The 13098-nt window shown below is 36.6% G+C and overlaps 4 protein-coding genes across 6 annotated transcripts in view; 2 read left to right on the forward strand and 2 right to left on the reverse strand.

Moving 5' to 3' along the window:
• Positions 1-330: 330 nt before the first annotated feature.
• On the reverse strand, positions 331-1737 carry LOC107717897 (ELL-associated factor 1). 2 transcript variants are annotated; one of them, XM_016524803.1, is made up of 4 exons: positions 1679-1737; positions 955-1085; positions 545-639; positions 331-471 (listed from the first exon to the last, which is right to left on the reverse strand). In XM_016524803.1, exons 2-4 carry the CDS (start codon positions 1055-1057, stop codon positions 331-333), a joined length of 339 nt encoding a protein of 112 aa, XP_016380289.1. In that variant the 5' UTR covers positions 1058-1085; positions 1679-1737. The 2 variants fall into 2 exon arrangements, with proteins under 2 accessions (XP_016380289.1, XP_016380290.1); XM_016524804.1 differs by having other exon boundaries at positions 955-1105; positions 1679-1720.
• A 1117-nt stretch (positions 1738-2854) lies between these two features.
• Positions 2855-3821, forward strand: LOC107717898 (phosphomevalonate kinase-like; the record flags this gene model as incomplete). Its single annotated transcript, XM_016524805.1, has 3 exons — positions 2855-3025; positions 3324-3453; positions 3531-3821. Coding segments are annotated over 3 exons (474 nt in total), but the record flags the coding sequence as incomplete, so codon positions are not given.
• A 1482-nt stretch (positions 3822-5303) lies between these two features.
• LOC107717899 (phosphomevalonate kinase-like) lies at positions 5304-6274 on the forward strand (the record flags this gene model as incomplete). The annotated part of the gene is made up of 3 exons (XM_016524806.1): positions 5304-5474; positions 5777-5906; positions 5984-6274. Coding segments are annotated over 3 exons (474 nt in total), but the record flags the coding sequence as incomplete, so codon positions are not given.
• Positions 6275-11879: 5605 nt separating this feature from the next.
• Positions 11880-13098, reverse strand: part of arhgef2b (rho/rac guanine nucleotide exchange factor (GEF) 2b) — a 48966-nt gene continuing 47747 nt past the window's right edge. For both annotated transcript variants that reach the window (XM_016524796.1, XM_016524795.1), the window contains exon 21: positions 11880-12141. In XM_016524796.1, the coding sequence (XP_016380282.1) occupies positions 12089-12141 (53 nt within the window). In that variant the 3' untranslated portion in view covers positions 11880-12088. The remainder of the gene's footprint in view (positions 12142-13098) is intronic.

The raw sequence follows: 13098 nt of genomic DNA on the forward strand, positions 1-13098 counted from the left end.
GAGTTCTTCTGTGTCATCACGTTCTATTAGTTCTACAGCTTCAGTTTCGGAACTTTCACGCTTAGTAACACATACAGCTGTTCCCTCACCACAGTGCAACAGTGAAAAGGGACTTCTTTCAAACAGTGTCGCATTCCGAACGTTGTTTGAACGACATACACCGGTATTGCGGTATTTTAAAAATTCATATCATAACAAAAATAAACACCGGTATTCGGTATGAACCGGTATACCGCCCAGCACTACTTTCATTCAAAAAGACTTGGTGTTACTAGGTGTCACTTGACTTGAAATCTCTTCACAAACAATGCTCACAATTCATTTGGCTGCTCACCTTGTTTTCTTGACTTGTATGCTGCTGCTGAGCTTTTCCAACATAAACTCTCCAGTGTCATGGTTGATGATGAGAACGCAGTCTTTCTGATACGGCCTTTTGTTGCCCTTAAACACTGTCATTGGTGGAGTGGAGCCCTTGAGAGAAATTACAGTAAGTGGTCCGTAGAAAGGGTTTCATACACAAAATCTTGCGGACAATGACTCTTACTGGTATGTGAGGTAATGTGATGGTAACCTCATCTCCTTTTCCAACTTGTAATTCTCCTTCACAGGATGTATCAATAGATGCTGGTTTAAAATCATCTGTGGAAAAAAATGAATATACAGTACGGCAATTTATTTGTAATTATAATAATAAAATCCATGCATATTATTACTGACACAGGTCTAGTTCATATCGTCGATGATTTTACATAATCCACACATTTGTAACATCAAATCAACGAGCTGGCCTGCAGGACGTATATTATTTTCAGTTACTAGGCTTGCTCTTGTTTCCAAATACTGGTAAGATTCTTGAGATTAGAGGTGTGTGTGTGTGTGTGTTTGTTTAAATGAGTATGCAATTCAGTTTATTCAATTATTTTTATTAAAGCAAGTCATACATGATGGACTCACATCTGATAGTGTGAAAAGATGATTTTGGTCTCTTCTCAAAACTATCTCCGAGCTTTAACACATGCTCTTCTTTATCCAGAGGCGGGTTCGAGCTGCCGTTCATCACTGCGCGTCACATCGAAACCAGCAGCCTCACACAAAACAGCAACTTCTGCGGTGAATATCACATGTAAACAAACACAAAGAAGTTGCAGCAAAAACACTCTTGACAGATCCAAAACTTCCGGGTCACGAAAACAAAAATAACGCATTCACCAAAGAGGTTATTACGGTTTTAAAAATCAAACATTTAGTATTTTAAAGCCTAATGCATAAAATAGAATAAAAAAGCTGAGCTGTTCATATTTCGAAGTAAGCGAAAAGGTCCAAATGACGATCGAGAAATAAATCAATAAATAATAATGATTGAAATAAAGGTATTGTGAGTAAACATCATATTAAGATCGCGTGTTAGCACAATTACAGGTAAATAATTAGCAAGTTTGTTTTTCCTCATAAGCAAAAGTAGGGGATGAAAATAAGAACGAAATCCAGAGAAAAAAAAACGCTTTAAGTCGTTTGACTTCCGGTTCAGTGATGTCAGAAAACAAGTGATTAATAAATGCGTGAGCAAAATAAGATGACTGTTTTATTTAACAACCTATGATGCTATTTAAATACTATTTTACTATTTTAGTACTATTTTACTATTTTATAAAATTGAATACAAATGTTTAACACATACCCCGTAAGTTGATGGCGTGACACTAGTTCGATTACCGTAAATACACAAAACACCAAGCATCACGCATTCAGACGTTTATACACTTACACCTTCTTTAAGTGAAAAAAAATCGCATACTGTATTAATGCCTAAAAGCACATAAATAAAGAAAAAAATATCTGGTTAAGAAAAACTAAAACAGCAGGATCAAAGCGTGTTTATGTATATTTCATGGCTGCTGTGTGTCGGTTCATTACGGTAAATCGGCATGAAGTCGTTCCTGTTTGAATAGCGAACTTTGCTGAGATCTGACTTTTCTGAGCCAGTTTTAAATTTTTTTAACCAATTTATCTTGTCATTTTTTGTGAATGTTTAATGTTTGAAGTCAGTTCCTGTCAAGTTTACACTGGTGTAGTAGAGTAACCACTGGTGTTGTTCAGTTCAAAAGTCTAACACAAAGAAAGTGTCCAAGATTTTCTGACTCCGTTTTGAACAATATATATATTGATAAACACCACATTTTAATATTTTGTTATATAATGCCAATACATTTTTTTTTAAATTGTGGCTTAAGTCTCTAAATAATTGCTGGGGTCACTGTATGTAATATCCCTAAGTTATTTATTTTTTGTAGGTTGGTGCATCTCAATCAGGCACAGATTTGAAATTCATTCATATACACCAGCTAGGCTATGTTTGCTGTAAAAACTGAATCTTATTCTCATCTAAACTGCTGTAAATAACCTGTGACCCCTTCATGTTTCCCTATAGTTGAGGGGGGATGAGAATAATGTGTCCTCATTTTACACTAGATTTTGTTTTAACACAATTTTCACAAGTGTTTAGCATACCATTCAGCAAGCTCATTCACAATTATTGATTAGTACAGTTTGACAGAAGTTACTCTTATAATGTACAGTATACAGTGGCAAGGAAAGATATAAAACACATTAGAATTGGTTAGTTTTCTGCATTAAATAGTCTTAATATGTCATCTGATCTTCATCAAAGTATAGAAAAACATGATTTTTTTTCTTTTGACCAATTGATGCTGAAAATACCACCAATTCCAATGGGTTCACATACTTTAAATGCATTTAAATGTTGAGGTGAATCCCCTAAAATACCATTCGGTTTGTGCTCTGAAATGGAAATGGTTTTTGTTCTACAGTACATGTAAACTTTAACAGAAACTGATGTATTTCGGAATATCAGGATCATAATCTCGACTATGAGGAGCTGTTGGGTTGTGGTCAGTATAAGGAGAGCTATCGTGCTGACATGATCCGCTGGGGTGAGATGAAGAGACAGCAGGACTCTGGCTTCTTCTGTAGACTGGCCATCAAACATGCCACACAGCCCATCTGGGTATGAGCTCCCCCACACCCAAACAACCTGCAAGCTGGAGGTGTTAAAGGTTTAGTCTACTACACATACTTAAGCAAGCTTGACGCTTGGGATGTTTCCAGCATCTGCCGTCTCACTATATACGGGTATGAACACATGAACTTCATCTCCAGAGCTGCTCTGAGAGTCGTTTGAGAATAACTATCATAAGATAAGATACGCAGAGAAACTCGTCTTCGCTACCACCCGTAAAAATAAAAGAGTGGTTTAACTTGAAGAAATTATGGCAGACATATATCACATACTATCCATTACTCAGATAATCAGCGATTGCAGAAGGATGTCAGACGTGCAGTGGCTCCAAGAAGAGTTTCCTGATAGATGTGTCTGCGTTCGGGTGGAGGCTTCTGAGCAGACGAGATCACAGAGGGGCTGGAGATTCACCACAGGTAAAAATGCTACAGTGAAACACAATATAACAGAGTTGTGGGGATTGTGGTAATGGTGTGATTGTGTACCTGTCTAGGTGTAGACGACGCTGAGTCCGAGTGTGGTTTGGATGAGGGTGTGAAGTTTGACTGGATCATCAGGAACGATGGAGCTGATGACGTTCTGGAGGAACAGCTGGAGGGGCTACTGGCATTGATCAAGGCACGGGAGGAGGACTCGAACACACAAAATAGTATTCAACTGGATTAATAAAAGCTGCTTTTTTGCCACCTGTATCCTGCTCACTGGAGAGCTTGCAAACTCTTCTGCATTTTAATGAATGGTTCTAGTCATCATTCCAAAAAGTGTCTTATTTACTTTTTTAACAAAAAGGATCATTCTCTGCTTTGTTTTTATATATATATTTATTTATTTATTTTTTTCCTGAAGAATAATGATTAAAAAAAACTGTACTGTACTATATGTATATTTGGTGCTTTCCGTATAAAATATTAATTTATTTAATTATACAAAATTGTACTGTTTTGCAGGAGCAATATTAAAAGAATAGTTTGCCCGAAATAAAAACCCTATCATTTACTCAACCTCCAAACCCATATTTCGTTTTCATCTTTGAAACACAAGGATGAGACATTTCTGATTGTAACTGTCAAAAGCACATAAAAGTAGTCCATATGATTTGTCTGCATTATTCCAAATCATCTGAAGCCATATGATATCTCTGACAATTTAAAAATAAATAGATAAATAAATACTTTTGGCATCATCGTAAAAACTGGGACTGGGTACCTTTTTTAATATGCACAAGGGCAAATTAGAGTTAAGCTTTAAGTCAGAGTCAAAGATTTTCAATGCATCACAACCTAAATGTGGGTCAATTCCCCACGCAAACGACACAAAAAAAATTTATTTAAAGAGCAGGTCATATGGTATTTTAAAGTGTCCTAATATTGTGTTGGAGTCCCCTACAACGGGTTTAAATGCATCTAAGGTCAGAAAACATTGTAATTTTCTCAGAATATACATTTAATATTAGCCAATGATTTCGAAACGATTCGTTCCAAGCAAGTTCGGAGCAAACCCCTCCCTTCCATAAACCTACTCTGCTCTGATTGGTCAGCTGGCCAAGCCTGTTGTGATTGGCACAGAGAGGAGCAGGTTAGGGAGCGCTACCATTGACAAAGCACCTTTACATAAAACAATAATATAGCGCTCCAATCCGTTCTTATAATAATGACATAAAATACAAAACACTTATGCAAGCGAATCGTGCCCACAGCTAAAGTTTAGCTGCTAAACTGTGAACACTTAAAACAATAATGGTGGATAAGTTAGCCGAGTGCTAACGTGACTAACTGATGAAACAATACAGTTTGTAAACCAAAATATGTCTACTGTAATGTTTGAAGAACGATCCCTATAGTTGAGGGGGGATGAGAATAATGTGTCCTCATTTTACACTAGATTTTGTTTTAACACAATTTTCACAAGTGTTTAGCATACCATTCAGCAAGCTCATTCACAATTATTGATTAGTACAGTTTGACAGAAGTTACTCTTATAATGTACAGTATACAGTGGCAAGGAAAGGTATAAAACACATTAGAATTGGTTAGTTTTCTGCATTAAATAGTCTTAATATGTCATCTGATCTTCATCAAAGTATAGAAAAACATGATTTTTTTTCTTTTGACCAATTGATGCTGAAAATACCACCAATTCCAATGGGTTCACATACTTTAAATGCATTTAAATGTTGAGGTGAATCCCCTAAAATACCATTCGGTTTGTGCTCTGAAATGGAAATGGTTTTTGTTCTACAGTACATGTAAACTTTAACAGAAACTGATGTATTTCGGAATATCAGGATCATAATCTCGACTATGAGGAGCTGTTGGGTTGTGGTCAGTATAAGGAGAGCTATCGTGCTGACATGATCCGCTGGGGTGAGATGAAGAGACAGCAGGACTCTGGCTTCTTCTGTAGACTGGCCATCAAACATGCCACACAGCCCATCTGGGTATGAGCTCCCCCACACCCAAACAACCTGCAAGCTGGAGGTGTTAAAGGTTTAGTCTACTACACATACTTAAGCAAGCTTGACGCTTGGGATGTTTCCAGCATCTGCCGTCTCACTATATACGGGTATGAACACATGAACTTCATCTCCAGAGCTGCTCTGAGAGTCGTTTGAGAATAACTATCATAAGATAAGATACGCAGAGAAACTCAGATGTCTTCACTACCACCCGTAAAAATAAAAGAGTGGTTTAACTTGAAGAAATTATGGCAGACATATATCACATACTATCCATTACTCAGATAATCAGCGATTGCAGAAGGATGTCAGACGTGCAGTGGCTCCAAGAAGAGTTTCCTGATAGATGTGTCTGCGTTCGGGTGGAGGCTTCTGAGCAGACGAGATCACAGAGGGGCTGGAGATTCACCACAGGTAAAAATGCTACAGTGAAACACAATATAACAGAGTTGTGGGGATTGTGGTAATGGTGTGATTGTGTACCTGTCCAGGTGTAGACGACGCTGAGTCCGAGTGTGGTTTGGATGAGGGTGTGAAGTTTGACTGGATCATCAGGAACGATGGAGCTGATGACGTTCTGGAGGAACAGCTGGAGGGGCTACTGGCATTGATCAAGGCACGGGAGGAGGACTCGAACACACAAAATAGTATTCAACTGGATTAATAAAAGCTGCTTTTTTGCCACCTGTATCCTGCTCACTGGAGAGCTTGCAAACTCTTCTGCATTTTAATGAATGGTTCTAGTCATCATTCCAAAAAGTGTCTTATTTACTTTTTTAACAAAAAGGATCATTCTCTGCTTTGTTTTTATATATATATTTATTTATTTATTTTTTTCCTGAAGAATAATGATTAAAAAAAACTGTACTGTACTATATGTATATTTGGTGCTTTCCGTATAAAATATTAATTTATTTAATTATACAAAATTGTACTGTTTTGCAGGAGCAATATTAAAAGAATAGTTTGCCCGAAATAAAAACCCTATCATTTACTCAACCTCCAAACCCATATTTCGTTTTCATCTTTGAAACACAAGGATGAGACATTTCTGATTGTAACTGTCAAAAGCACATAAAAGTAGTCCATATGATTTGTCTGCATTATTCCAAATCATCTGAAGCCATATGATATCTCTGACAATTTAAAAATAAATAGATAAATAAATACTTTTGGCATCATCGTAAAAACTGGGACTGGGTACCTTTTTTAATATGCACAAGGGCAAATTAGAGTTAAGCTTTAAGTCAGAGTCAAAGATTTTCAATGCATCACAACCTAAATGTGGGTCAATTCCCCACGCAAACGACACAAAAAAAATTTATTTAAAGAGCAGGTCATATGGTATTTTAAAGTGTCCTAATATTGTGTTGGAGTCCCCTACAACGGGTTTAAATGCATCTAAGGTCAGAAAACATTGTAATTTTCTCAGAATATACATTTAATATTAGCCAATGATTTCGAAACGATTCGTTCCAAGCAAGTTCAGAGCAAACCCCTCCCTTCCATAAGCCCAGTGTTCAAACTATACCGTGGACTTTGGGGGAGCCCACTGGGTTTTTTAGGTCATATGGTATTTTAAAGTGTTCTAATATTGTGTTGGAGTCCCCTACAACAGGTTTAAATGCATCTAAGGTCAGAAAGCATTGTAATTTTCTCAGAATATACATTTAATATTAGAGTCATTTGCCAATGATTTCGAAACGATTCATTCCAAGCAAGTTCGGAGCAAACCCCTCCCTTCCATAAGCCTACTCTTCTCTGATTGGTCAGCTGGCCAAGCCTGTTGTGATTGGCACAGAGAGGAGCAGGTTAGGGAGCGCTACCATTGACAAAGCACCTTTACATAAAACAATAATATAGCGCTCCAATCCGTTCTTATAATAATGACATAAAATACAAAACACTTATGCAAGCGAATCGTGCCCACAGCTAAAGTTTAGCTGCTAAACTGTGAACACTTAAAACAATAATGGTGGATAAGTTAGCCGAGTGCTAACGTGACTAACTGATGAAACAATACAGTTTGTAAACCAAAATATGTCTACTGTAATGTTTGAAGAATGACAGAAAAAAGACGCTGTGTCTTAACTTTTAGTCAGAACGCAGAACAGCTGTATCACATGCGCACCAGCCTAACTAACTCGCTCGTCTCTCCCGGAAGTTGTTTTTTGATTAACAACTTTGCAGATTGTTTTCATTTAAGGATAGCTACGTTATAAACTGCAAAAGAGATATTTTTCAAAAAACCCATATGACCTGCTCTTTAAAGTTTTTTTTTTCAGTCACAAAACAATAAAATCTATTTAATGATTTCACTTTTCTTTTTTCATACATGAAGTTGTTTCTTTTGGCTTCAATGCAGCTTCATAAACATGATTTTTTAATGTAAAACCCTACAGAGGTTAAATGTATTAAAACCAGTATTAGACTTTTTTTTTTTTACTAGTAAAATATAATTGATTAAAACTTTTATCTCTGAGAAAACCTTGGTGATTGCAATCCATGCACTTGTTATGTCTCGCTTGGACTTACTGCAACTATCTTTATTATGGTATGTCCAAGTCTTCTGTCGCTCATCTTCAGTTAAAGGCAGGGTATGTGATTTTTCAAAAACACTTTAGAAAACTGATTCGGGCCGAATAGCAAAACAAACTTGTAGCCAATCAGCAATAAGGGGCGTGTCTACTCGTGATGTGGAGGAGAGAGGTTTCAGTGCATGGGACGGACATTAGCCGAGCCGAGCGACAGAAAGATAGAGATGGCGGATAAAAAAACAAAAGAGGAAAACGTCTGCGGAAAGATAAGGCAAGAAGTAGGACCCGTGTAAAATATTGGATCAGCTTTCCAGTGCTGGAGAGAACTCAAGGAGCGGAGGCCTACGATCGGACGCCGAGGTTGCTTTGTTTCTTCTCAATAGGTGAGTAACACAGTGTCTACAACAGCTAAAGTCTGCCTACACCGGACGCGATCAAACGACCGTTGAAAACCATTTGAAATGTGTGTCAGCACATCATAAATAGAACCCGGCAGCAGTTTTCTGTCGGGGATTTGTTGCGCCGCGCCGCTCACGTCCGATTTAGACACGTGTAACATTGGTTTTGCTTTGTTTCACAGAACTAATCGTTCCCTGGGTTGCGTATGTATATGTGGGGCGGAGCTATCAAAATAGGGGCAAGACCCTTTTGGGGTAGGGGCGTGTTTGTTTTGGTGATTTCAAATATCAACATTGGCTACCAGAAATCACTTACTCTGCCTTTAATGCAAAATGCTGCTGCAAAATTCCGGCGCAAATTTGACCATGTTACTCTGATTTTGAAATGTCCACATTGGTTGCCTGTGCATTTTTGAATTGAGTTCAAATTTTTTCTTTATGTTTTTAAATCTCTTAATAATCAGGCACCGAGCTATCTGTCTTAGCTACTCCATCAAATTTTTTTTTTCTTTGACTTTCAACTCAGCTTCGGTCAGCAGTGCTTGCTGTTTTTAAATGTGCTAAATAAAACAAACTTGAAAATATAATTATAGAGCCGTTCAGTCAGAATTCTTACTGGTAAATTAATTGTAGTAATTGTCTAAAATTATAAACCAATAGGAGTCAATGGAGATATTTGATTGGTAAATTATGCGTAAGTGAGCCTGTAGTTTTAACTAGTGAAAATTGCATTACAAATATCTAAAGTTTTGATTGAATTACAGAAAGTAATGCTATAGCCATCTAACATTCAGGGCAAACTGTTAGCATCTTAAAGAAGCCTGCTATGTTCTTGTCTTTTTAAATTCTACTTTAAACCTGTGGGGCACTCCCTACACTCTGACAGTCATAATACATAATACAGAAATCATATCTTTATTCAACTAAAAACGAGTTACACTTTGCCTTTGCTTACATAGATTCTGGTCCACAACGAGAAGCTAAAACGTCAGTCTTGACAGCTCTTTTTTTACTGCAGCCGCCTTTCTCTCATTTTCATTTCAAATGAGGCATTTGGCATCTCAAACAAGCTTAGATACAATCCAATAAATGTGGACACAATGTCTACCTGCCATGTGTTGCATCAGGCCAGATATCTGTGCACACCAAGTGGAACACAATGTTTTGCTGCCATGTCTTGGAGGATGTGTTTGTAAAGATGGTGTGGTCGAATCACTTGCAGCTCTCACGAGCTCTCAATGTTGTTACTTTTCAGTGTTCACAACACACTGCTCCTATAAGAACCAACCAACCATTTGAAATCGAATTCACTTCCAAATATATACTGAATGAAATATAATGTTATTGTCACTTTCTTTGTAGGGTTGAAGTGTGAGATGGCAGAACATTTGCACTTCATGTGATAGGAAAATGTTCAAATGTGACCCTGGACCACAAAACCAGTCATAAGGGTCCGTTTTTTTGAAGGTTCTTTCCATTGATGTATGGTTTGTTAGGATAGGACAATATGTGGCTGAGATACAACTATTTGAAAATCTGGAATCTGAGGGGGCAAAAAAAAAAAAAAACAAAATACTGAGAAAATCGCCTTTAAAGTTGTCCAAATGAAGTTCTTAGCAATGCATATTACTAATCAAAAATTAAGTTTTGATATATTTACAGTAGGACATTTACAAAATATCTTCATGGAACATGATCTTTACTTAATATCCTAATGATTTTTGGCATAAAAGAAAAATCAATAATTTTGACCCATACAATGTATTTTTGGCTAATGCTACAAATATACCCCAGCGACTTAAGACTGGTTTTGTGCTCCAGGGTCACAAATGTTAATATGTAGTGTAATTAAAGAAATAGAGTAAAGCCGTTATCAATGCATTTATATAGATGACAAAACATGATTACAGCCATATATTTAAACACACAGTACAGTGAAAAATGAATAAAAATGCAATGATTTAACAGCTATGTTTAAAGGGTGCAGTTCTTCCTCAAACATTTATACATAGACAATATCAACAGTGTGATATTAAACAAAGCTTTAGTGTGATTTCAAGTGGACAGAGAAGAATTTACAATCATTTTCCACTTCATTCCAATATCAACATTAAATATCTAATTTTCTTTTTTTTTAGCAGTACAGAAGAAAACCTCCACTCTTCATAACATTTATTACCATTTATAGAGGTAAACTGTGGTAGTTATAACTGCATTCAAAGTCTTTTTCAAGCTGCAGGGAATTCAATGTGCTACATTTCATCTTTACCATAATATCACTTATTTTCAGCAGAAGAAAATCATGTCCACATCCTTCCAATAATATAGCAATGGACAATAATGCAGCTAAAATTGACAATCGATATATTAAAACCGGAAGTCAGCACGAGCGCAGAATATCCTCTAAAGTTTCCTTCAGTTCCAAAAAAAAAATCAAAAATACACCTTTAACCTTTTAAATAACACAACTGTAAAATGTAGACAATGTTTGCAAAAACATTGAAAATCTTGAAAAAGACTTAAAGCAGCACTATGTAACTTTTGGCGCTCTAGCGGTTAATAAACAGAACTGCACACATCCCGCGGAAGAACATTCTAACCGGAGCTACTTCTCTAAGTTTATGTCTATGGTGATTCACGCAGGTATGTGTTACTCCGCAGCGGTGACGACCCGACCAGGCTACAATAGTCCAAATATAAGTACTTATTATAAGTGTACCGTAGTGATTCGGAATAAGACAAAAACGCGGTTTGGAAGATGAATTCATGATGTACTCGCTCATTATATACATTTTGCAAATTTTGAACACAGAAAAAGTTACATAGTGCTGCTTTAATTGTTCTATACTATGTTTCATATAAAATGCAATAACATTATTCTACAGAGTAAAGGCCAGTTCACACCAACACAAATTTGGTCAAATTTTTGCATTTTGTCTGTTCAAACCAATGCGTAAAAAATGGCAGGGCTGAACGAAAATGCTAAATCACTCTCTGAGAGAAGGAGACCCTTATAGAAAAAGCAGAAATACCCTGTACACAAAGTGTTGTGCCGTTTGAGACACCTGTTTTTCACAGAGAAGAAAGGAAATTAAAACCGTATTTACATGTTTTCAAATAGCCCTCACTATGGTGTATATCAAACAACACCAAATACAAGAATACAGAGACAGAGAAAAGATTCAGACTTCTTCCTCTGCTATTCACTTGTGTTTAGCAAAACAGTCTGTTCATGAGCACCACGGAGTCATCGTTTTATGAAACACCAACGGCTGAGAATTACATTCCCTATTCGTAAAAAAAAAAAAAAAAAACAGTTTACAGAAATACAGCTTCTGAGTTCAAAGGTGCAGCAGCTGTGCAAGAAAAGTGTGAAGATGAAAGTGGTGCGTGATGTTCTCTCTTCCTCCGCTGGTGCTGAGAGCTGTGAAACACTCTGAGTGAATTATTCTGTAAAAAAAAAAAAAAAAAGTCACATTGCCAGCATGTAAATGTTAGTGACGGATGCATTAACAGCAGTTCTTTCAAATTAAATTCAACCGCAGCAGATTTTTCGGTATTTGGCGTGGTGTGAACAAGGCCTTGAGTCATAACTGACTGCTGAGGTGAGTTTCTAGAGTTTTGGCGGAGGTTAAGGTAGGATCTTCTAGTTGAGCTGATGTTAACTGTGAGCTTCAGTCCCACACTCGCTCTCCTCTGGAATATCCTGCAGATCTGAAAACCAGACAAAGCAGTGCGTGTTTGTGAGGTATGATTCAATATGCAATATGATGGAGACCAGAGGAAAAAAATTGATGGTTAAATATGAGGGTGAATCTCATAAAAACATTTTGATCATTGTGACAAAATTAGGCAAATTTTCCCCTAAATTATATATATATATTTTTTTTTTAGTTTATACGTTTATAATTCTCATTCGTACGGTGGCCGAGAAGTGCAAAACAAATCACAATTCTGAAAACAAAATAACAAATTACAAACGCAAATGCAAGTCTAAAAAACAAAATAACAATTCAGAAAACACAACAACAATTCCGAAAACATTATAACAAGTCAAAAAACACAATGACAAATCCGAAAACAAATTAACAAGTCAGAAAACACAATGACAAATCAGACAAACCGGAAGAGGTAGGTATAGTTTGAGACAGCGCCATTGGTTTGAGAATAGATTACTTACCGCTGACTGGACGAGACATCTGTCAATCAAGTTATACAGGAAGAACAGCAGACTAGCGGTAGAAAGTTCGGAGATGGTATTAAAGTAGCTCAGTTTAAATGTATTGTATGAATTGCCCTTACTATGGAATAAAAAATATGCATACATTTACAACACTGTACTCCGTATTATATTACCTTTGAATCAGAATACAAAAAAACTAGTTAACACTATTGCGAGGGTGTTTCTACAGCATCTGGGAGTGACGTAAATGTGACAGTTCTCTCTTCTGACTGCCGTTATCAGTATCTCTCTAATTTTTTTCTTCTTTTTATAAGTCGTGAAAATACTATTGTGGGTTTTTCTTTTGCTATTTGAGCAAATGGGAATGCAAAAAAAAAAAAACAGGCAGAGGTGTGTTAAATTAGGATTTTTTTATGTGGGGCGGAGAGAATTTAAAGGGGAGAATATAAATACAAAATATTAAGAGTTGAACAGTCTTTTTATTAGGA

This window comes from Sinocyclocheilus rhinocerous, unplaced genomic scaffold (assembly GCF_001515625.1).
Source record: "Sinocyclocheilus rhinocerous isolate Xijiao unplaced genomic scaffold, SAMN03320098_v1.1 scaffold1535, whole genome shotgun sequence".
In the NCBI taxonomy this organism is placed as follows: domain Eukaryota; kingdom Metazoa; phylum Chordata; class Actinopteri; order Cypriniformes; family Cyprinidae; genus Sinocyclocheilus; species Sinocyclocheilus rhinocerous.